General features: G+C 41.9%; 2 protein-coding genes across 4 annotated transcripts in view; both read left to right on the forward strand.

Moving 5' to 3' along the window:
* The window catches only part of GGT7 (gamma-glutamyltransferase 7), a 50,526-nt gene extending 39,461 nt beyond the window's left edge, over window positions 1–11,065 (forward strand). Inside the window, exons 14-15 of the mRNA XM_089514056.1 lie at window positions 1,311–1,410; window positions 3,471–11,065. Of these exons, the coding sequence (XP_089370182.1) occupies window positions 1,311–1,410; window positions 3,471–3,634 (264 nt within the window). The 3' untranslated portion in view covers window positions 3,635–11,065. The remainder of the gene's footprint in view (window positions 1–1,310; window positions 1,411–3,470) is intronic.
* Window positions 11,066–18,091: 7,026 nt separating this feature from the next.
* NCOA6 (nuclear receptor coactivator 6) overlaps window positions 18,092–24,855 on the forward strand; it is a 59,929-nt gene continuing 53,165 nt past the window's right edge. For 2 of the 3 annotated variants that reach the window (XM_089514057.1, XM_089514059.1), the window contains exon 1: window positions 18,098–18,187. The gene's annotated coding sequence lies outside the window, so the exon portion shown is untranslated. Of the gene's footprint in view, window positions 18,188–24,855 lie in introns of all 3 variants that reach the window. The other variant, XM_089514058.1, reaches the window with a different exon arrangement.

Genomic DNA, 24,855 nt, shown 5'->3' on the forward strand with positions numbered 1-24,855 from the left:
AATTAGGGAGGCTCTATTTGTGCTTTGTTTCTGACAGTAATAATGTCTTGGGTCAACGGTGCAGTTCTTTTCAGATAGCAGTTCAGATGGCTTGATGCTACTCCTTACAGCATATTCCTTCATGTTAGTGGGAGCTTTTTGCCACCCTCCCAGCATCTTCACCTAGCATGGTCAATGAGGATGATTAATGGAACTTAACATCCCAAACATTTGCAGGGCCATATGTTATTCACCTCTGTTCTACACAGAAAGCTAGCATATTTGGTAATGGGTTCAACTTTAATCTTTATCCTGAAACCCTCTTTTTCTTGTAGAACAAATGATTTTCCACAAATCATTTAATCCTGATCGCACATATACTGTAGGTCTAGAGCAGTCTGTTTCCTATTGTGTGCTTCAGAGGGTGACTCCTATCTGTTAGTTTCCCCATCTCCCAGGAGGCTCTTCTAGGTCTTCAACCTACCCCACAAAGTACACAACTTCCATCTCTAGTGCTTGTCTGAGATTACAGATTTCCAGCCAAACTGACATCTTTTCCTTTCCTCAAGTAAGTTGGTTAACCTTTGTTCTCTGTGCAGTTGGAATGTTAATGAAACACTTTGTGTCTATCACACCAGCTCAATTGGTGTCAGAGGCTTCACTGCAAGAACCACAATTCAATATAGTCAGTTTCCAAACTAGGATAAGTGTTAACTTCTATGTTATCAAACTCCTGTCTTAATAGATTTTTAAAAAAATGATCAAAGTGTATATGTTTGTGGAAGGATAATAATCAATATAATGCATGTCATCCATTGACACAGTTAATGATTCTGACACATTGGAGGGTTGCTCCTCAAAGTGACCTATATGTACGGAAATAAACTGTGGGGTCCACATTATTTTCACTGACACATGTAACAATGTATATACATAACCCACTATACAAGTATCCCCTCCGACCTGTGTCAGGCATGTCCAGGGCTTGACCTTGCCATTACGATTAAGATGCTCCTGCATCTTAGGATGCTTTGAGTCACGGATTTGGGGGGGAAAGTGGGAGGATAATAATTATGATGTTTATGATCATAATAAACAACATATGATACACTAAAGGTGTAGAATGCATAGCCCTCTGAATGCTGTCAGATTGCAAGATTCATCCGACCTATCCAGTATAACAAATGGTGAGGGATGAGGGAGCTGCAGTCCAGCAACATCTCTTCCCTATGCCTGGTTTTAATTTTGAACATCTAAAAAAGACTCAGGATCTCACTGCTAACAATTTATTAACACTTTTAATATTTTGATTTCCCCCCCTTTTTTGACAGGTTTTGGTGAATGTTTTAACATATAACAAAAACCTAAGTGAGAGTCTATCACTAGGTCGGCTTCATCCAGAGCTTCAGTCTAATGTCTTGGAGGTTGATAGTAAGTACAGCCTTCTGTTATTATGCTTATGTTGTATGAAAAATACATGTGCAGACACAGTTGTGGAAGGACAAATGTTTTTAAAAACATCTTAGGTGTGGTAAAGGACATTGTCACATCACAGAACTGAAGTAAGATTCAACTGAGAATCCAGTTGGCTTTTGCACATCAAATGAGGTGGGGTTAGATGCTGTCTTGTGTTCCATGAGCAGTAAAAGGTCTTAAACTGGCTTTTCTTGCTGTCATGTAAAATAAGGCAAACATGATCGATCTTTGTTGTAGTGGCACCCAGGCTTTGGGCTTCACTAAGAAACACATCTTAGCCCTTTGTTTTTAGGCTCCATGCCAAAATGCCATTCTTTCTGAATTAGATTTGATATATACAATGATGAGCTGCCCTTCACAGCTTTATCCTACCATGGCTGATTAACCTTCCTGCTTCTGTTTTTTACTTCTGTTATTGTGTTGTGTTCATCACTTTTATATGTAATGATTTGTGATAACCTTACATATTTTCAGCAGGCATAAATGGGATAGAAATATTTTAATTAGCGAGTCATCAGTTAACATGAGTGCCATCTGCTTTACATCATGAAGATGAGGATGTGCTTTTCCATCCATCTTCCAATGCCCATGAGAATGCACATTTTTGTCTGCTTCCCAGGCCCATCACATGCTATGTGAGATTATATCTAGTCTCCTGGATCTGTTAGTGACGTATAATCCACAAATGTTTATGCCAGAATAAAATTTATTAGATTTTATAGTTCTCTTTGTTGCCAGAGATTCAACACGTCTACCTCTATCCCAAAGCAAAACCTGAAATGATTAATTGTCTCCTGTGACTCAAAAAGTAACATGTTAAATGTTATTTGTAATATGTTACTTCCATACTCTGTCAGGAAACCATCACTAGTGTAAGATCCTGAAGCACTGTAATTTATTCCATCTGCAGAATAGCATAAACAATGTGTTGTTGTTATTATTGTTTTGCAATCTTCTGTTTTCAATTTTATTGTGGGGAGAATGAAGGAATGTACTTTTTTCCTTTCTGAAATGTTTGAATTTGGTTTTTTTTTAAATCACTGGGTATATTAAATGTAATTTCCCTAAGATACACATTTTGGTATCCATACCACTACATAAATACAGTGGGCTCTTGGTTTGGTTCCAGGACCCCATGTGAATACCAAAATCCATGGATACTCATATCATTATATACAGTGCTGTAGTAAAATGGTGTCCATAACATACAAAATGGCAAAATAAAGACTTATACTTGGATTTTTTAAAAATATGTATTTTCAAGCTGTGGCTGGTGGAAACCAGGATAGTAGAATTGATGGATATGGAGGGCCCACTATATAGTGATTTGGTTGTCATGTGGCCCAAGACTCATTATTAGACAAGGAAGAAGCCTTATCTTGCCTGCCTGAAAGAGAGGAGATCCAGCAGTTACCCATTCAGACAGTCAAAGACTCTCCCAAGCCCTTCTTCTGTTGCTCAAGTCAGTGCAATGCCCAAACAGGATAAGGATTTTCCCACCCCCACCCCCAAAAGGTGTTGGCAAAAGAAGTTAGCCCAGAGTATCCCCATCAGATGTACACCTACCATCAAGGCCTGCTGAAAAAGGGCACATTTATGAATGCCTTGATGGAGAACAGCTGGAAAGCTCAATGGAGTCTGGAGCCTTCACCTTTATTAGTAGGGCAACCTCTTTGACCAATGTTGGAAACAACACCAATCTTAGTTCTTTTGCAAATTTCTGCTGGTAAACTCAGATCATTTTTTACCACCTGGACTACGTACGACTGTTTGTTCTTGAACCCCTTGGATCTTCTGTCAGTCCTATATTTCCTGAGTTAGCTGACCAAAAGCTAACATCCTTTGGGGATTGCTAAAGTAAGATTCCACTGCTAGTCTTTCATATGTGGAGTATGTGTAAGAGGAAAGGGGTGTGAAAGAGTGCTTTGGAAGCATAGTATTGTGGTCCACTCCTAAGGGAAGGCTATAGAGTGAATCATGTTCAATGAAAATAACTTTGTTCTAAAATTCCCTAGGTGAGTTTCCTGAAGAAGATATCAACTACTTCACAGGCAGAGGTCAACGTGTGAATAGAGTCGAAGTCCTGTCGGTGGTACATGGAGCTAGAAGAACCAACAACTTCATAATTGGTGTAAAAGACCCAAGAAGTATGGATGCAGCAGGAGCTACAATATTGTAGCAACTCCTGCCAGGGCTGGTTCATAAAAATGGCTTTTTCCAAAATACATTGCGCATGTTCCCAAACAATCCCGTTATCAATGCCCTGCAATGTGGAACAAACAGTGTTTGTTGTGGGTTTCTACATTGTTAAATAGACCCCCCCTCCCAGCACTTCTGTACAAAAACAATGCAGCAGTGAAGGCTGATAAAAGGCACAATACAGCCCTTAGAATTTTATGTTTGTTATTATGATCTTGAGTTATAAGAATCTCAGGCATTATTATAAATAGGAACATGGGGAGTGGGTATAATTTTGACAGCACCCTGTCTAGGATTGATTCCACTCATTTGATGCATAATGATGAAATATTTCCAAATTACGCACTGAGAACATGCAAGAAGTTAACCACTTGATATATTCAGACTTACCATTTTGAGAGTGGTGGAAGCAGACTCACCACTTTGTAAATACACATACTATTACCATTATAAGGCAAGTTTGTTGGATTTTTAAAAAGAAGGATGCTCCACGAGTATGAATTTAAAAGGGGAAGATATCATTGTGGACAGTGCCTATTGGTTGATATCTGTAATGTCATTAATTCCTCACCCTTCAATTTCTGGAACAGTTTTGCAGTTTAAAATAATGTTGATGTTGATGTTTTCCTTGTAAGGAAAATGTAAAAACACAAAAATATGTGTTGCTTTTTTTGTTAAAAAAGAAAAAAGAAAGAAAGAAAAGAAAAAAAGAAATAAAAGCAGTCAGTCCTACTTAGAATGCATCCTAATTACCCAAGATAGCCAAAAGTCAGTTGAGTTGACAATGGGCCAGCTGAAGCTATGCTTAAACTGAACTGGTCTCAGTTTAGAAACACTGGAAATTAATTAGGACTATCGTCATCATGACCTAATTTTGTGTAGGTATTGTGGTTGTGTCCCAGGGGCAGGGCTAAAGGAGGTTTGATCTAGCTTAATTTACCTCCTCTTTAACCCACTCCTTTTCTGCCTGCTTTATGATTCTTCTGGTTATAGATCATAAGCATTAGAGTTCTGTTGGCAGATTGGTTGTTGGCAGATCTCTGAGATCAGCTGTCAGAAGAGCAGTTCTTCTGACAGGATGGCATTTCTGCCAGCAAAAGGAGTCTTGTCTTTGAGCTGGCACGTCTTGAGTTATAATGGCACAGTTATTAGGAATGAGTGACTGGCACATTTTTTGACCACCTGCTATGTATATATGTGTATAAGTTTAAAATTCATGGTGAGCTGAGTTTACACAAATACTACTCTGGGCTCTTTAAATGGTACCTCTGTCTTTAATGACCAAGAGAATGAGTGGTTTAATCCTAAAGGCATTTTACCAATACAGGCCCTAACCTCAGTGTGTTGAAAACTAGGCAGAAAATCTTTCTGTATTGAACATATTTTTTCTGATACTGTATTTTAATAATTAATTTCCTCTTTTCCAAATGATTCATTCCCAAGAAGTTGAATGGAGAATATGAGGCAATTTCCAGACATTCTTGAATATTCTCTGTGAATCAAGTGATTGTACCAGCATACTTGTTCTAATAGTATTGTCTTCTATTCATATATCAATGTAATTTTTTAAATCTTCTTTTTGTTTATCTGATGCAAGGGGAGAAGTTACTTCATTCATCCTCTTGATAGTATAGACTTAACAGATTCTTGCTAATGATTTCAACAAGTTGTGGATGCCACATCAAGTGTTTTAACACCATACACTATGTAATTCATAGTGTTTTCGTTATCACCAGTCACTGGGAGAAGATGACCTTCAGTTTTCCTGTGTTTGTTTCTAGTCTACCAGTGAAATAATATTGCAAATTCTAATGCAGAATGAACTCAGGCAGATTCAGTGTCATCTTGTACTAAATAATTCAAACTGTTGTTAGTTCTTTGGTTTTCTATAGTGCTACAGGTCCACTTCAACATATTGACTTATTTCCTGGAGAATACCATTGAGATCCAACTATAAACCAAGGACCAACATAACAAACAAGGCAGTCCCTAGAACCTTCCCACTTAAATGCTGTGATCTAATATTCTGATTTTCAAATAATTAACTTTGAAGGATTTTTTTTTTGGGGGGGTGGTCCAAAAAGAGACTACTCGGGCTCATCCACAGTCATTTTCACCATCTCTTGAGCTATGCTGAAATGACAAGTTATAAACCTCAGTCAAGATTGCATATGTTACTTTCTTCAATATTTCTTAATGTACAGTATGTTAAAAGCAAAAATAAGACATTGTATATTTCCATATTCTGAAGTTTAACTGTAGGTTTTTTTTTCTTGCTCAGACTTTAAACTTAATTGATTTGTAGCCAATATCCTGTCAAACCTTTATTAATTGGAAGAGGACTTCTTGCAGAATCCATCAGCTAAGCTTGGCCTAATTTACTTGTTAATTCCAACTACACTTGACTGATGAATCAATGAAGCTTACATAAATTCTGATTTAAAAATTCCCATGGATTCAACAGGTCTACTCTAGTTGGAACTAACAACTGGATGTTGGCCCTTGTTTATCTAAATTACCATAAGCATTGCATGAAACATGCTAAAGCGGTAAGTTCTTATTTCACTAAACTGAAGAAGAATCCAAGGCCAAAACTGACTAGGAGACAGTGATTAAAAAATATGTAACATCAAAAAAATCTTATAATTTACACTTAATATTAAAAGTGTGCTACCCAAAATGAAAAAGCTTTCAATTTTCTTTGAAGTGATGCCTTTGGTGTCAATAAAGCAACATCAAGATTTTTTCCAAAGTAACCTGACTTATGTTTATAAATAATATTAGCTTCATATATGTATATATCCCACAATTGCCTAAAAATCAATCTTTATTGGGCTGATTTATAATATGAGAACAACTGCAGTTTCTTGAAACTAGAAATCAACCCTCATACAGACATGGGAGATTGTTTCATAATTTTTCCAGGCTGATGCAGTTGTCCTTAGTTTAAAACATAAACAGATGCCCATGTTAGGATGATCCTGAGATAAGCAAAAATATGCTAGTTCTCTCTGGCAATGATGAGCACCTGCAGACAATTCTCTTCCTATGAAAATTACACATTCATCGAATGCAGGGTAGCAAAATCTGTCTGAGTTGTGCCTAGTGGCTTCTTCTCAGTGGAGTGATAAACCCACACTAGATTTTATTCTAAACTATGAAGGATCCATCCACAGTGATAAAGGAGACCGAGAGTTGAGCACATTGGATAACACCCTTAAAATTTGATCTAAAATTTGGTCAAAGGGTTTCATCATCCCTTTGACACAGAAGCTGCCACTGCTCTATTCCCATATGTTCAGCTTAAGATGTACACAGAAAGCCCTACTTCTGTATAGCTTTTATGGATGAAGGTTCCATCTTTGGGGAGCTGCTGCCTTTGCTGAGGCCTTGACTTTACAGTCAGAGCCTAAGTGTATACAGCTCTATGTACCTTTTCAGTTGAAAATGCAAAGCCTGGGGGAGTGGGCTGCAGCAGGTGTTATTCTCTATTTACCCTGAAGATAAAAATAAAACCCACTTAATTCTAATCTACACCATCTAAATCAAAGAAGCAGAAAATACCTGCCTTCAGTTCCATTACATCTGTGTGCAGTGCCATTTCAGTGAGCAGCTGAACATCTATTGTTACAAAAATATATTACATCATAGCATTTGAGAAACTGGGGGAGGGGAGGAATAAAAATATTGGTCTATATTAATTTCACACTAGAGGAATGGCTAGGTTTTGTTGGTCTTGTTGGTTTTCCAAGTAATACTGAACCTATGGCTATTGTAGATATTTTGTTGTTATATCTGCTAGCATCTGTCTTAATGTTCTAGAGTAGCTATCTCCCAGTGAACCAGATGTCAATGAATACAGTCTTATTCATGTGACACATTTATATGCCTCAAAACATCTTAAATGTTTTAAAATGAAGAAAGGGCCATTAGAGCAGAGGCAGGGAACCCCATGGCCCCCTGGATTACAACTCCCATAATCCTTTTCCATTTACCACACTGACTGGGGCTTCTGAGAATTGAAGCAAGAACCCCCGGAGGGTCAACAATGCCTCGGTCCTGCCTTATAGGCTGGGGGGGGGTGTGTCAGTATATTAATGCATTACAGATGTCATCACTGATCATGCTTTCCATCTGAATATTAACTATCTGTCAGTGACCTCAATGTAGTTTACAATCATTCACTGTTTAAGGGCTCATTCACTTGTTATATTGTAAGTAGCTAATGGCCTACACAACATTTTTGAATGTTTCTATGGCACCACTAACACCAACCAACTTACATGTTAGGCATGTGCTAACAGTATGTATATATAAAAGCCAATTCCCAGAGTCAGTTGTTTCAATCGCATTCTACTTAGCATGACCGTGAAAGATAGGCTGGGGCTATTTAGATGAAGCATTGTGGTTGTTCAAGGAAGGTCAGCCTGCACATATATTTTAAGGGCACAATATGCCACTAAATGTTAGTTTCCTTTTTTATTCTGAAGTAAGCTCAAGGGGTGCTGTCAACATCCTCTTGGCATCTGTGTCGCCCCCCACCTCACACCACTATTTGGGGACTTTAAAAAAACTCCTCTATTGGCATTAGAAGAGGTCCTCACCTCATTTTTCCACAGCATGTTTGTGGGTGAGCAATGGTAATTTAGCCAAATGAAGTGGGGAAAGGAATGTTTTTTGCACACTGAAGGCCCAATACAACTCCAGCATGCTTATTTCAGCATAAAAAAGGAATGTAAAATTTAATGACACACTGCATCTTTAATATAGTGCGTAGTTTAACACTCAGTTCTAAATTGCACTGGCATTTGGGGTATGCGTCTTTCTCTCTTGCCCCAAAGAAGTAGATTTAAATTTCATGACAATGTTGTCTATAAGGTTATTTCACATTGTTTTCTAGTTTAACAGCTGACTATACTGAGTTTTTTTAAAGTAAAGAAAGGGGAGGAGAGGGGACAGGATCAAAGGGAGTACAGTGGAAACCACTACAGTTTGGTTGTAGGTCCCCCCCCATGGATACCAAAATCTGTGGATGCTCAAGTTCCATTAAATACACATGGTAGTAAAATTGTGTCTCTTATATAAAATAGTAAAACCAAGGTTTGCTTTTTGGAATTTATATTTTTTTAAAAAAATTTAAGCTGTGAATATCAAATCTGTGGATATGAAGGGCTGACTGTACTAAAAAGTTGGTGTATTATGATGTAATACCAATTTACTGGAGAAAAGTTTGAAGAAGAGGATTCTTTAGTGTGCTCATTAGGGTAAAATCACATTTTGGAAGGGTAAATAAGTACACAAGTGGAGGGTTTGACTTTTGCCAGTGATGCATTCAAGTCTTTTACTCCAGGTCTAATGTAAAGTCTCAAGACTGGGAACCAACTTGAACAGAAAAAAAAGGAAGCAGGATGCATTTCTCATGGGGGGGACACTAAATTAGGCAATGGCCTTGAGGCAGGGATTGTGATCTACTCAGCAGCCTATCCCCACTACACCTTGGAGAAGCTTTCTAAAGCTTTTAAAAATCTTTAGAAGGATCCTTCCATCTCAAGCTCATTGCCTAATACTGTATATTTGCTGCTTCCCTCCGAGAAATGTGCCCTACTGTCTGGAGGTGGGTCTTCCCTGATGCTCAAAATGAATTATGCCAGCAAGGCGGTCACTAAAAATATACAAGTTGCAAGAAGCAACTTAAGTTGAACTTGAATCCGAGTCAATCAACTGGGGTCTACATCACAGCCCTTTGCAACCTAAACGTTGCATCGGTTAATCCTTGGCCTTGGCATTTCTTGAAAATCTCACCAAGCAAGAAAAGAGTACTATTTAGTGACACAGAGTCACATATTTTCCATCTAAAAGGCCACAGGCTAAGTCCTTGGCATTTCCAGGTAAGGTTGGGAAATGCTTCTGTCTGAAACCCTGGAGAGCCATTGCCACTCAAGGCAGATAATCCTAGGCTACACTGGAACTATTTGACTAGATTCAAGGATTATGAAAGTGTGGCCATCTCCAACTTTTATCAAAGAACAACACTCATGTTTTCTGGCTCGTGGGATGTAGTTCCCTATAACAATAAGGATTCTCCTGGAGGTAGAGAGCTGTTCTGTGAGAAACACTTTATAAATTGTTTGACCTAATGGCCCAGCCAGGATCAGTTTATCACATAGGACAGGTAAATCACAATTACAGCAGAATAATAGTATCTTTGGTTGGGATTTATCATATATTGTTTCCCTTCTGTTATTCCTTAAACAACCTGAACAGCTACCATTGGGTATGCAACTTCAGCAGTTCAAGGGCCAATTTTTGGTCAATAAAAATGCCAAAAATGAACAACAATAAACCAGTAGTGGCTTGAAGCCCACTTCCAGTATTGTTTATGTTTAAAAATGTGGGGGGCACTTGCAACCTATTTAAAATGTGACTCGCAGATCCTGGAGGCTTCAAGGAGCTGCAAATCACCTCTTTCACTGGACCCCCCCCACCCCCCCCCACACACACACAATTTTTGGCAGGGCCCAAGGACTGCAGAAACAACCATGGGGATAATTTGGAGGACTGAGATCACTGTTTCAGTGTTTATGATTCTGTAGTTCAGTTATACAAAGTCCTTAGAAACCTACATTGCTCTTTACAGGAAGTAAGAGCCAGTCCAGCTCTGCAGCATGCATGCATGCTTTCCAATGGTCACCGCAAGGACTAGTGAAGGGGCAAACAACACATCTGCTGCAGAATATGCATCTCTTCCCAAGGTGCTTGCAGCTCTCTGCTGGTGAATTTGTTAAGGTGGTTTGTAGGTTTTGGACGCTTAGAAGAACACAGGCAGCATAGGTCCCAAAGGCTTTGTTTGCACCAAAATGCAATGATTTTTCTGCTCTTGGATTCAGCAGCCAGTGGCTTCCCCATCCCTGGTGTTGTCTGTGTGTGTGTGTGGGGGGGGGGGGGGGGCTAATCGAGGGCAGTGGCAGCCAAAAGGGTGTGCTTGCCTTTTTCTTATGCCACAGCAGTAGCCTCATCCTGAGAAGGTAGCTGTGGCTGTGCCAAAGCCTAAGAGGGTACATTTGCCCTTCTCCTTCACCATGGCAGTGGATTCTTCCTCAGGAGGAAGTTGCCACCACAGTAAAGTTGGGACTTGGGAGGCACATGTCCACCCCTTCCCACCCCCCTGTGGGAGGCGGACCTGACCAGGTGTCACTCCTCTTCTTGGGTGTCACCCGGGTGGGCTGCATCCCCCGCACCTCTTTAGCGATGCTACTGTCAGCAGCCAGAGTGAGGAATGAATTGTTTGGTGTTCTGGGAACTCCAGATTACCTACCGCTGCCTTACGGAGATGAGGTGTCTGCCTTTCCTCTCAATGTGTAGAGAGATCTTGTAGCACCTTTGAGACTAACTAAAGAAAGAAGTTGGCAACATGAGCTTTCATAGACTTAAATCTACTCCTCAGATGTATTTGGACAAGAAGTAGACTTAAGTCTACAATAGCTCATGCTGCCAACTTCTTTCTTTAGTCTCAAAGGTGCTGCAAGATTTCTCTACATAATGATTCTACAGACTAACACAGCTGTATCTTTGAATTTCCTCTCAATAGTTTGTGGGCTTTTGGTTGTATGCCACAGCATTAATAGTATAATTTTATCCACTGAATTTAGTGGGACTTGATTACCCAGCAAGTGTTGTTAGAATTGCGGCCTAAACCAGCAGTTCAGAAAACCTACACGCACCCAGACCTAGGCTGGTTAAACCTTGGAGTTATCACATGGGAGGAATTTCTCTTAATTTCGAATGAAAAGAAAGTGGGGCCAGAACGCATTCACATGAATTCGCTAGTTCAGCAAATTTACGTGAATTCGAATTGCTTTCGAACTGACTTCCCATTGCCCAAAAATAGCTTGCCATTGCCCGAAATTGCGTGTGGTAGTCTATCACGCAATAACGTGAAACCCCGTGATTACGTTCGGACTGACTTCCCATTGCCCGAAATTGCGTGTGGTAGTCTATCACACAATAACGTTAAACCCCATGATTGCATTCTGATTGCCATTGGATTATACTTCCAATTTCCCTTGTCTGATAAACTCCATAGTTAAGATGGTCTTTTTCATCACCCATTAAATGCATGCTCATGGATGGAATAGGAATTCTAATCTGTATTCATGATTGTGAGGATGGAGTCACAAGACTTAGATCCAAAACACACTGCAGAAGTAATCCAGTTTAAGACCACTTTAACTTCCCTGGCTCAGTGCTAAGGAATCCTGGGAATTGTAGTTTATCTGGGTACCAGAGCTCTCTGCTAGAGAAGGCTAAATGTCTCACAGAACTACAGTTCCCAGAATTCCCTAGCATTGAGCCAGGGCAATTAAAGTGGCCTCAAACTGGATTATTTCTGCAGTATGTTTTGGATCACAGTTATGAATCTGAAGCTAGTTAAAACAGTGGGGCATCTCATCTGTAGTATAAAATAGGAAATGTCCTCATAGAAAGTGGTTCTCGGTTTTGTGCAGTCCCTCCATGACATCGCTCCGTTCCACAGAAACGTCAGATGAAAAGCTATGGCAGGACGCCAGAGGACTAGCTTCTTCAGTGCTTAGGACTCCAATGTACAGGCCTTAGGCCTGCAACTGTGTTGTTTCAGTTAGTGCATTTTTATCATCTAAGCAAATTGTCTTGTGAAGTGAAAGGTTAAATAACATTTGAATTGTAAAGAGCAACACCTCAATGATCCCACCGCCAGCTCCCATACCTTTCAATAATTATCAAAACATCTGGAATGGACCACCACATAAACTTATTTTGCTACTGGGAACCAATTGTTCAGTTCTGTCAGGGGATAAGAGTTTTTTGGTTTTTTTTTTGAAATGTTGTAAACATTGAAAAACAGACAGTTCATCAACACAAATGTAAAGATGTCATGTTTACAGTATAGCATCACTTTATTTAAAAATAAATAACACAAAATGCATTGTAATTCCCACTGTGAGTCTGATTGTACAGAAAACAAATGTATTCATGCATTTTCCCACCAATTACAAAAAGGCTGAAATAAAAACAGTTTTCTTTTTATAGTACATGTTGATAAAGTGTCACTTGTATGGTTTTCTACTTTCATATTATGACTGTAATCTGAAACTAATTACTCTTGAGCATGCTCCTGGAAATACATAATCTATGCATGTTTACTAAAAAAAAAAGTCTAATTATGTGTAATGGATATACTCCTGGGTGCATAGGATTCACTTGTAACTGGAGTACTAGTGTCACATAATGTTTAACATTGCATGTTCACAAACTATTTCTTCATACAGCTTTATTCCCACAGCATTCATATGGCAATCTTCATAAAATTATCTAGCTCACAGGCAGAATATATATAATAACAAATCTTGTAAAATGCCATGCATGACATTTGTGGGCATAACGGTGCTTTGAGAAAGAGTAACATGGCTTGTAATTTTGCCATTTCTATCTCATCATTGGATAACTTTCGGCATGTAAGAACAGGAACCAGAATAAGTAACAATCTAGTATCCAGATCAAAGGAAGCAGTAGTACCACTCTATTCTGCTTTGTTTACCTGGAATACTGTGTCCAGTTCTGGGCACCACAATTCAAGAAGGATATCAACAATCTAGGAGAGAACCTAGAAGGAGAAACCTGCCTGCACAAAATAGATCCTCCCCAATATACCATTTACTAAGGACTGAAGCAACATGCAGGCGTCTCACTAACATCTCCAATTGTTTTGTTTTTTTCTTTCTCATATGGTTTGTAACATCTTGCCTGATGAAGAAGCCCATGGAGCTTCGAAAGCATGCAACAAGTAGTTTTTTGTGGGTTTTTTGGGCTATGTGGCTATGTTCTAGAAGAGTTTATTCCCAACGTTTCCCCGGCATCTGTAGCTAGGGTTTCCATAACCCGGCGGGAGGCGTGACTGCCCCGCTTTCTAGGGGGCGTTCCCGGTCCCGTCCTGCCCTCTTCAGGTCCCGGGTGGCTGCCCGGCTCCTGGCCCTGCTGCCTCCCTATACTGTGATGAGCTGAGGGAACACAGCAGGGCTGGAGCTGGCAGAGGGCGGGCTCTGCCGCTCTGCCTTGCCCCCTATTGGCCAGCCCTCCCAAGGAGCAGGCTTAGTCAGGCAGGGCTCCTCCTCGGCTTCTCCTCCTCCTCCTCTTGCAAGGAAGGGGCTCTGAAGCGCCAGGAGAGCTGCCTCACCAAAGGGGAGGGGCGCCTCAGGGACCCAGCTGTCGGAGAAGAAGAGGAGGAAGAGGCCTCGGCAAGGCTCAGAAGAGGAGGAAGGGGCTGGCACCCAGGAGCAGCAAAAGGGCACCTTCCACGCCCCTCCTGGGCCCCAGGCTCCACCCAGGCTCGCCCCTGTCGGACATTGGAAGCCCCCTCCCCAAGGCCCCCCAAACACACACCTCTCTCCTCTCTAACCCTCTCTCTGACTCCCTCTCCTTCTGTTACTCCACTTTAGCTAAGCCCTCTCTAACCCCCTTCTATCTACCTCCTTCTCTCCATCTAAACCCCCCTCCAACCCCTCTCTATCTACTCCCCCTCTCTAACCCCCTTATTTAATAATAATAATAATAATAATAATAATAGGATTTATTTATATACTGCCCAATCACTGGGAATCTGAGCGGTTTGTGAAATTCACAGATAGCCCAACTACACAGGCAGATCAGCTCCTGGCACTGAACAAGCAGAGCTCTGCTCTGGAGCCAGAACAAACTACATTTCCCAGAATTCCATAGCATTGAGCCAGGGCAGTTAAAGTAGTGTCAAACTGGGTTATTTCTGCAGTGTGTATGTAGTCTGAGAGCCCTGCAGAGAGAACGACTCTGGTGCTTTAGAATTTAAGCCCATCTAACCCCCCTCTATCTAACTCCCTTATTTAAGTCTCTTCTAAGCCCACCTCTAACCCCTCTCTATCTGACTCCTCCCTCTAATCCCCCTTTATCTAACCCAAACCCCCTCTAGGTACCCCCAGCCCTCCTTCTCTAGCACCCCTTTCTCAAACCCCCTTATTTAACCCCCCTTCTATCTACCCTTTATCTATTTACCCCCCTCTCTAAGCCCCCCCTCATCTCAGCCCCTGTGCTTCTTAGGGCTTTGCTCCCTTGCAAAAGGCAAGAAAAAGATTTTGCAAGAGATCAGACCCGCAAATCCCCCCTTACAGTAAATTGAGACATACCTGGGGAAATGAGGGGGTGAGGGTTTTTGGGGAGGTTGCAGGGGGCTGTTTGGAAAGGAGAGGGGTGGTTTGGCCAGAAAGGGAAGTCCATTTCTGCCATCTGTCTAGGAATAATGCCAAAATGTCCTCCATTTTGATCATGCCTAAGAAACATGCATTTATATTAACATTTTTTAAAAATCATCCAATTTTTCTGCGTGTCCTCCATTTTGAGAAATATGTCCTACATTTGAAAATGTTGTCCTACATTTGTCCCGGTTTGGAGGTCCTGACTTATGGCAACCCTATCTGTAGCTGGCATCTTCAGAGAAAGGTGGCATGGAAATGAGTGGGGTATATTTATACTATGTGACTCTAGGTTGGGAAGATTTACATGTTAATCTGTGTATTGTTCTGTTGTTGAATGGCAAGGCTTCAGGGTGGAAGGATATGAAAGGGGGTCTTGTGTCTACTTAATTAGTGGTTCATTCTCTGCTGGGTCACTAGACCTGGGTCACTGTGCTAGAGTCACACAGTATATATATACCCCACTCACTTCAATGCCAGAATTCTCTGAAGGTGCCGGCCACAGATGTCTGCGAAACGGCTGTTCTAGAGCATGGCCACATAGCTCGAAAAATCCACACACACCCCCCAAAAAAAACCCCATAGCTGCCGGACATGAAAGCCTCCAACTTCACACAAGTATATTGTGCATTTCAGTTGACCAATAAAGGTATCATTGATGGAGTTTTGTTTGCAACTGTTTACATATTTCCACATTTGTCTTTGACCTTTTAGAATTCCACAATTCTAGTATTTAACATAGTCCTTGCCCTCAGACTCACAATCTAAAAATACATGGCACAAAAGGAGAAGGGAATGGAAGGGAATGGCAGGCAGTCGGAAAGGGGAACAAGTCCAGCAGATCTCTCCCTCGAAGGTAGCTCTGGTTGTTGGCCATATAGCAGCCAATCCAATGACATTAAAAAAAAACAAACCACCCAACAGTGATGTCCCTTTCACTGGCCAACCCAAATGCAACATGTCTAGCGTGCCAATTTGGTTGGCCAATAAAGGTATCCCTCTTAGGTGGATTCTTCTTATGTCATCTAGGGATAGCTGTGTTGGCCATATAGCAAATCCAATGATACCTTTATTGGGCCAACCAAAATTCACAACTATATGTTGCAAGCCTTCGAAGTCACACTGGCTTCTTCATCAGGCAAACAGGAGAAAGAAGTTGAAGATGTTAGTCATAGGCCTGCATTTTTCTGTTTCTGGTCTTAGTGCAGATGTTAGGGAGTACTATCTGCAGACTGGCACCTCCCCCTTTTTTGGGGAGATTTTCAAATTCAACTAAATTTAATGTCCATTTGCAATTCAAAGAAGATGTTTCCTTGGAATCCAGCATGTCCCCTTCCTTTGTGAAGCCACAAGCCCCTATGTAGTTAGAGACACTGAATTTCTAACATCTTCCATTTCTTTTCTCCTGTTGGCCTGATGAAGAAGCCAATGTGACTTTGAAAGCTTGCAACATGGATTTGTGCATTTTGGTTGTTCCAATAAAGGTATCATTGGCCCCATACAGAGAGGCCAAAATCAAGCTGTTTTGGGTCACTTTGGCGGTATGCTGTTTAAATGGTGCATGCCTACTAAGAGTCCGGAAACTGCACCAAAGCGGCGCTCCAGTCCTTAGGACTGGATCATGGCTTTGGTGTGGCTTTTGGACTCTGCATGCATCATTTAAACAGCATACCTCCAAAGTGACCCATAGCAGCTTTATTTTGGCCTCTCTGTATGGAGCCATTGTTTGGATGTTATTGGATTTGCTATATGGCCAAGACGGCTACCCCTAGATGTTTTTTTTGGATTTTAAGACACCGCATTTTAGCCGTCAGAGGGGAATCCTATGGAAATTTAAGGAAATTTAATGTCCATCTGAGAACTCAGTCGGTCACCCATTGATATGGACCCCCATACAGAATATTCTATGTACCCATCTCTTGTGTCATTTGATTGCTGGTCGTTTTAATAAGGGGATGTTATTTTACTGTTAGAAGGGATTTTAATTGTCCTGTGGGTGGGAGGGAAAATGGGGTTTATTTTACCCTGTATTTTTACTTCTATTGTACGCCCCCTTGATCCTGATGGAGAGGCGGTATATAAATAACATATTATTATTATCATTATTATTCTGCCTCCAACAAAGGTAAAGTTATTTTTTCTAATATTGGGACTGATCGGCATGTTTTGCCTCTAGACCACCTAAAGTTTTCCTGAGGCAAAACATGAAGACTTCTTGAGAAGTTTAGCGTTCTCTGTGGCTTCACGAAGGAAGGAAACACGCTGGGTTCTGAGGAAATACCTTCTTTGGATTGCAAATAGACATTAAATTTCCTTGACTTTGAAAATCTGCCAGTGACCGCATGGCCAAAGAAAGGGCAAGGCGCCATCCTGCAGAGAGCCCTCCCTTTACCATGCGAACTAAGATCAGAAACAGAAGAACGCAGGCCTAAGATGACTCAAACATCTTTAATTCCTTTTCTCCTGTTTGCCTGATAGAAGAAGCCAGTGTGACTCTTCCCTCCATGTCTGCGGCTTTATTTATAGATTTAATATGTCTTCTCTAGGAATATCTAGGTCCTCCAGCACAACTCTATGGTCGTCTTTAACTAAAAATGGCACTGAAAAACCCCTAGAGGTTCCTAGAGAGAACACTCCGCTAGGCCTTTGTAGCGCCTCCAGGGCAACTCTATGGTCAGTGTCTGTTGGAGTTGCCCTGGAGGACCTAGAGGTTCCTAGAGTGGTGTCCTCTCAGGTTAAAAGCACAACGTTTTTGTTACTTCCTTCCACATTCACGGGGGGCCTTGTGCCCCGAACCTTCGTGAATAATAAGGACGGAGGGACAAGCAGAGTTGTGCTACTTTGGTTGGCCCCATAAAGATATCGTTTGGAGGTTATTGGATCTTGTGACGTCATTCAAAGGAGGAGGAGGAGAACTCCAGAATGGCGGCTGGGATGGGGGCGGAGTCAGGGGCGGAGTCGGGTCCTCGCGAGCAACGGTTCCCAGAGCGCATGCGCGTCGCCTCCGCCCCCTCGCCATAGAAGCGTCGCGCGCAGCCGCCGTGTCACGTGAGCCCCATCCTTCCTTCCCTCTCCCTCCCTCCTTCCCGGAGGCGGAGCCTCGGCCGGGTCGGAGGGTCGGTGCCCCGGAGCTTCGGGCTTGGGCCGCCTTTCTCCCCACAGTCCTCCTTCCTCTTCCTCTTCCTCTTCCTCTTCCTGGCTGGGCTCCTTCTTCTCCGGCGCTCCGGAGGAGGACGGCTTTCCCCGCAGCGCCGCCAGGTGAGGAGGCGCCGGAGGTGAGTGGGTCCGTGACAGCCGCCCAGGCGGACCAGGCCTGCGAGGGACCCACCGAGGGAGCCGTGGGGCGAGGAGGCGGAGGCAGCACCCTGGAAGCCCCCGCCGTCGGGGACACGGCGAAAGGACGCCCGGGGGAAGGGGAGGCCTCGCACCGGGGGTCACTCTGGGCCTTTGGAGCCGGTCTAGTAATAAGGAATAACACACACAGCTAGGTCTGGCTTTGTTTAGCGGAGGACCTGGGGGAAAGGGCAGGCTGCGCCCAGGGCGGCCTCGCATCAGGGCCTGTGCTTCCTTCCTTTTCCCTTCTTCCCTCCGTCCGTCTTCCTCTCCTTCCTCTTTTCTCTCCTTCCTTCCTTCCGTTCCTTCTCTCCCTCATTCCTTCCTTCTCTCCTTCCTTCCTTTAGTTCCTTTCTTTCTTTCCTTCTCTCCTTCCTTTCATTCCTTCTTTATTTCTTACCTTCTTTCGTTCCTTCTCTCCCTCATTCCTTCCTTTAGTTCCTTTCTTTCGTTTCTTCTTCCTTCCTTCCTTCCTTCTCTCCTCTCTTCCCCTTCCTTTGCTTCTTTCTTTTCCTCCTCTTCTTCCTTTCTTCTCTCCTTCCTTCCTTCCTTCCTTCCTTCCTCGTGTGTGTGTGTGTGTATGTGTGCCCTTCATTGTGAAGGTATGGAAGGACTTTTAGGCTGCATCCACTTAACAGCCAGCCATAATGGATGCGGCCTGAAGCTGATTTAGGTCCAGAACACACTGCAGGAACAATGCAGTCCGAGACCGCTCTCACTGCCCTGGCTCAGTGGCTCAGTGCCAGGGAATCCTGGGGATTGTAGTTTGTTGTGGAACCAGAGCTATCTCTGACAGCAGAGGCTAAATCTCTCACAAGACTACAGTTCCGGGGCTTCCCCAGCATTGAGCCAGGGCAGTTAAAGCAGTGTCAAGCTGAATTATTTCTGCAGTGCGAATGCAGCCTTAAGTCTGTAGTGCAGATGTGCCTTTAGATTCCAGAGCAGATTCAGTCAGGAAAGAGGGCACACAAACGCTCCAGAACTTCAACTCCAAGCAGTTCAGGTATCCTAGTCTTCCTTCACCTAAATGTTAAATGATCACAAATGTGTGAGACGTGACACATCTAATATAGGTCCAAAACGCTGAAGAAATAATCCGGTTCAACACCACTTTAACTGCCCTGGCTCAATGCTGTGCAGTCCTGGGAATTGCAATATGTTGTGGCCCCAGAGGTCCAAAAGCCACTACAGAAATAATGCCCTTTGAGACTGCTTTAACTGCCCTGGCTCATTGCTAGGGGATTCTGGGAACTGTGGTTTTGTGAGACATTTAGCCTCCTCTGTCAGAGAGCTCTGGTCTCAAACTGGATTATTCTGCAGTGTGTTTTGGACCAGAGAGAGGCTAAATGTCTTATAAAACTACAACTCCCAGAATTCCATAGGTTGTGGTAGTTGAAGCGAGCTCAAACCGGATTATTGTTTCTCAGTCATTGTTTCTCCAGTGTGGATGCGGCCTTATAGGGGCTGCAGGCCCAAGCACAGTGGCTAGCTATCCCTTGTGAAGCTCAGGGTGACTAGATGTCTTCACTGCAAAGGAGGACAAAGTATTGCAAAATGAAGGACATTCAAGAAAAGTGTAGGAGATGAACAAATACAGCCAATCCTCCGTATCCACAGATTCAAGCATCCAGAGCTTGAAAATAGTCAAAAATATATACGTTCTAAAAAGAAAAGTTTGATTTTGCTATTTTATATAAGGGGCACCATTGTGTTTAATGGGACTTGAGCATCCATGGGGGCGGAGGGTCCTGGGATACCAAAGGCCCACTGTAAAAGCTAAGACCGCTCATATACATCTAAATTCATGCTTCTTAGTTTTGCTCAAAATGGAGGACATTTTGGAATTCCTCCTGGACAGGCAGCTGAAATATAGGGCATGCCCTGGAAAAGAGGACGCCTGGTTACCCTGCCCGCTGCATATGAAAACGTTGCTTATATTGTTGTTGTACCTGAGTGCTGTTGATTTCATTTCTAGGGCCAGAGTGGCAGCATTAGAGTTGGAAAAGGCTGAGGTTTGCACTGGAGTCTAAAAAGACTATGAGTCCCCAGACCTCTACAGTAGTTTTTTGTTTTTTTAAGATGTGCTTGGCATAGTAGACTGTAAGGTGCTTTGAACCCCCCCAATTGGAGAAAAAGTGAGATACCATTACTACTAATAATAATAATGGTGGGTTGAGTGTTGGACCATGACTCCGGAGACCAAAGTTCGATTTCCTCCTCAGCCATGAAACCCACTGGGTGACCTGGGGCAAGTCACACACTCTCAGCCTCAGGGGAATAGCAAACCTCCTCTAAACAAATTTTGCCAAGAATACCCCATGATAGGGTTGCTTTAAGGTCTCCATAAGTCAGAAATGTCTTGAAGGCGCACAGCAACAACAAATAGTTTGCTACCCTCATTGAGATGAGACTGATTGTTTTTCAGTATTCCCCCCAAATTGTATATGTGGTCATGTTCTTATGTTTCTTTTAAAACCCTGGTGAGCAGATACTGAGTAATTTGCCTGTAGTGTCTCTTTCTTCTAAATAATTCACATGTATATTTGAGAATTGTCAGGCAGGCCAGGATTGATGCCCCTGGTTTGTTACTTGGGATAACTTAGATAATGTAATGTTATGGCAGTTCTGTTTCTTGTTTTGGCAGTGTTAAGAAATATTATTAGAGACATAATTTTTTTGGCTTGCTATATACAAATTTTGCTCACATCAAATGTTACATAAATTACAACGAGTGAATAGCCTTGCTGATACACATCTTTTGGCTACCAAATTCATTATCCTGCTGGATTATGGCTTACATTGACTGCTCCAGGTAGGAGGCCTTTATCTTAAGAAATCTTACATACTAAAGGGCAAGTATGAGGATTGCTAGGACTGTGTCTTTGATCTTATTGGTGTTTCTCAGGAATCAGTTATCCTAAGATAACCCCAAGGAGTACGTATCCCAGCATAACCTTGAGATCCAAATAAAGACATACAGCACCTTGAGAACTTCAGCACTTATTATTGCTCACTTCTTCATAACTTCTTCAAACAACAAGTTTTAATTATTTGTTTTGTATGTCTGCTTAGAATCACACAAAATTATTTTCATGTCATAGAACATTCTATATTGTATTTGTAAATGCATAACTTCTTTCTGGAAATGTAATTGAAATAATGGTAACTTTATGATTCCCTGGAAAATCCCTAAATACTGCCATTTCTGCAAATGTCCTGGTAGCAAACCATTGAGTGTCATGACTTCTTGGGGCACTGAGGTTTGGCTAATGATTCTGGCTGTTTTGTGATCTAGATTGTTGTTGTTATCTTGCAGAGGTCACAGTATAATGTTCAAGACTGCAAAATTTACAATAGTAAAGGAAATTCTAACTTTAAATATATGTTGGTAATAAAGTTTCAGGTACCTTTGTGTTCTTTAAAAAATGACTTTAAATAGTCAATGAAAGGTCAATATAGTAAAAAATATCTTGAGCATGGAAACTGGTGCATAAAGACTAATTTAATATGAACACTCGTTATAAACACTACTTTTGTAAAGGAGTACAAGTTTTTGGAACATAGGACGGCCCTGTTTGTTGTAGCTTATGTTCATGCTTGTAACTCATTCTAGAGTTGTGGAGGAAATGGGTGGCCTAACATGTACAGATAGTGCATGTGCACAAAGATCTTGTATTTTGATGAAACTATGGCCTGGGACAGACTACCCCAAAAGGGCGGGATTGTGGCGTCCTGTTTTGCTCCGGAGGGACGCCACAGCAGCCAAACTGCCCGTCGTCTCTCCACCCCAAAAATAACCCAGAAAAAACAGGTTCTTTTTGGGTTGCCGGGTGAACCAATGCCACACTCATGATGTAAGTGATCCGCAGCAACATCTATATGCTGTGCGTCGCTTATGTCAAGATGGTGGCATCTGTGTGGACGGGCTGCCGCCGTTAGCTTGCCGCCGTGCTGTGCTAGAGTTAGGGACCATGTGGTTGTTGCGTGGTCCCTAACTCTAGAATCGGCAGCGGCACGCCGCTTCCGGCCATCTGTCCCAAGCCAAAGTGCACAGATGAAGAAGAGACTAGACCATTCGAGTAGATCCAAGACAACCATCCTGTTCATTCACAGGTACTTAGTTTCTTTTTATGTGTCACCTTAAATGGCACATCTGGCATGCTGTCTGTTAGATGGGGTGGTTCCCTTCCTAGGATGAGTGGCTTCATTGTGCTCTAGAACAGTGCTGTCTGATGTGTGGAACCGGCAATTATTTTTTCCCCCAGTGTGCTAGGGATTGGCACTAAATTAGTGCTTGTTGGATTAATTGATTCTTTCTTTCCTGGAAACCTTACAGGGTACAGCAGCCAATGGCTCTGGGACTGGCACCTTTCCAGATAACACTACTTTGAGCAGCACTGCTCTGGAACACTAAATTATTGACCAGCTTGTTATCCAGATGTTACAGTTTAGAAAAAAAGCAGAATAAAACTAGGAAGTGTGTACATGATGATCAGTATAACCAAAATTGGTTGCTATCCCTTAAAAACAGGATTATTCTGGATGGATGTCTAAAGAACTTTTGACTGAGCTAAGTTTTAAACGGGAAATGTATAAGAAATGGAAAAGGGGGGAGGGGGAATCACCAAAGAAGAATTCAAATAAATAGCAAGCATGTGTAGGGGTAAAGTCAGAAAAGCTAAAGCATAGAATTAGCTCAGGCTTACTGGAGAGGTTAAGAACAATAAAAATGGCTTGTTGGGATATGTCCATAGCAAAAGGAAGGAGGAGGAAATGGTAGGGCCACTGCGTAGAGAAGAAGGCAAAATGCTGCCTGGAAGTAAAGAAAAGGCAGAACTACTTAACACTTTCTCTGCCTCAGTATTCTCAGAAAAGGAAAAGGGTGCTCAACTTGGGGAAAATGGAGCAGAGGACACAATAGGGAATGCAGGACAGAATAAACAAAGAGGTAATACAGGAATATCTGGTTAATCTAAATGAATTTAAATCTTTGGGACCAGATGGACTACAGCCAAGGGTATTAAAAGAACTGGCAAATATAATCTCAGAGCCATTGGCAATAATCTTTGAGAACTCCTGTGAAACAGGAGAAGTCCCAGCAGACTGGAGGAGGGCAAATGTTGTCCCCATCTCCAAAAAAGAGGATCCCAACAATTATTGCCCAGTTAGTCTGACATCGATGCCAGGAAAGATTCTAGAGCAGCTCATTAAACAGAGAGTCTGTGAACCTTTAGAAGGGAATGCCATAATCACAAAAAGTCAACATGAGAGCCTCTACAGACAGGCCAAAATAAAGCTTCTTTGAGTCACTTTGGAGGTATGTTGTTTAAATGATGCGTGTGTCCTAAGAGGCCAGAAGCCGTATCAAAGCCATGCTCCAGTCCTAAGGACCGGAGTTCAGCTTTGGCGCAGCTTCTGGCCTCTTAGGACGCATGCATCATTTAAACAGTATACCTCCAAAGTGACCCGAAGCAGCTTTATTTTGGCCTGTCTGTATGGGCCCATGAGTTTCTCAAAAATAAGTCATGCCAGACTAATCTGATCTCTCTCTCTTTCTCTCTCTCTCTCTCTCTCTCTTGTGGATAAAATTACCATCTTGGTAGATGAAGGAAACACTGTAAATACAGCATATCTGGATTTCAGTAAGGCCCTTGTCTTACTGACTGGGTGCTTTGATTGTATCTGCATGGCAGGAGTTGGACTAGATGGCCCTTGTGGTCTCTTCTAACTCTATGATTCTATGACCCATATTCTCCAACAGTTCATAAATGACAGCAATTACCCATGTGGCCAGGACCCATGTTCAGATTGGATGGCCCTCATGGACTCTTCCAAACTCTGTGATTCTGTTATGGAGAAATGTAAACATTCTTTGACTCTGTTCAACTTGCCGCTGCTGCTATTGTTGTTGTTGTTGTTGTGATATTGAATGAGACTTAAAATTAATCCAGTTCGATATAGCAAGTCACTCAGCCTAAAGCTTATAGCCAGTTGGGGAATCTTGTTTTTAATCTACCTGCCTTATGTACAGATGTGGACAAAGGAGAGAATTTATGTGTTGCTGGGGTTCTGGTTTTGATATCTCTTTGTTCCTTTTGTATCCACCTTTCTTCCATTATGGAAATCAAGGCTACCAGGCAGTCATCAGGACCAGATCTGGTTAGGTTCAGCAAGATTGCTGTATCATGTGCCCTCAGATAATGGCCTGAACTGTGTAGACAAGGCTATACTAGGGAAGTCTTGCATTTGAGTTCTAGTGCTTGACTTTATTATATGGGCTAGGAGACAAAAACTATTTGGATAGCTATAAAATAGAAGGACCTATAATTGGCTCTGTGGCAGCAGGAATTAATTTTGACAAAGATGATTCAGGAAACTGGCATTAGTTTCTCACAGACTGGAGGAATACTTTTCAAATTAGAATACACATAACTATTATATAATTTTTCAAATGTATATGTTTTATATTGCTGTTTTTGTAAAATTTCACCAAAGTATAGAAAGTTTAATAATAATAATTACAAATTTATCAAACCTAAAAAATGTGAATGTAATGTTTAGTTTTAATTGCCTTAATACTGTAAAGGCACTAGATCTCATCTGATCTTGG

The sequence above is a fragment of the Sceloporus occidentalis genome, unplaced genomic scaffold, assembly GCF_023333645.1.
Source record: "Sceloporus occidentalis isolate IW3139 unplaced genomic scaffold, rSceOcc1.0.p SCAF_3, whole genome shotgun sequence".
Classification (NCBI taxonomy): Eukaryota; Metazoa; Chordata; class Lepidosauria; order Squamata; family Phrynosomatidae; genus Sceloporus; species Sceloporus occidentalis.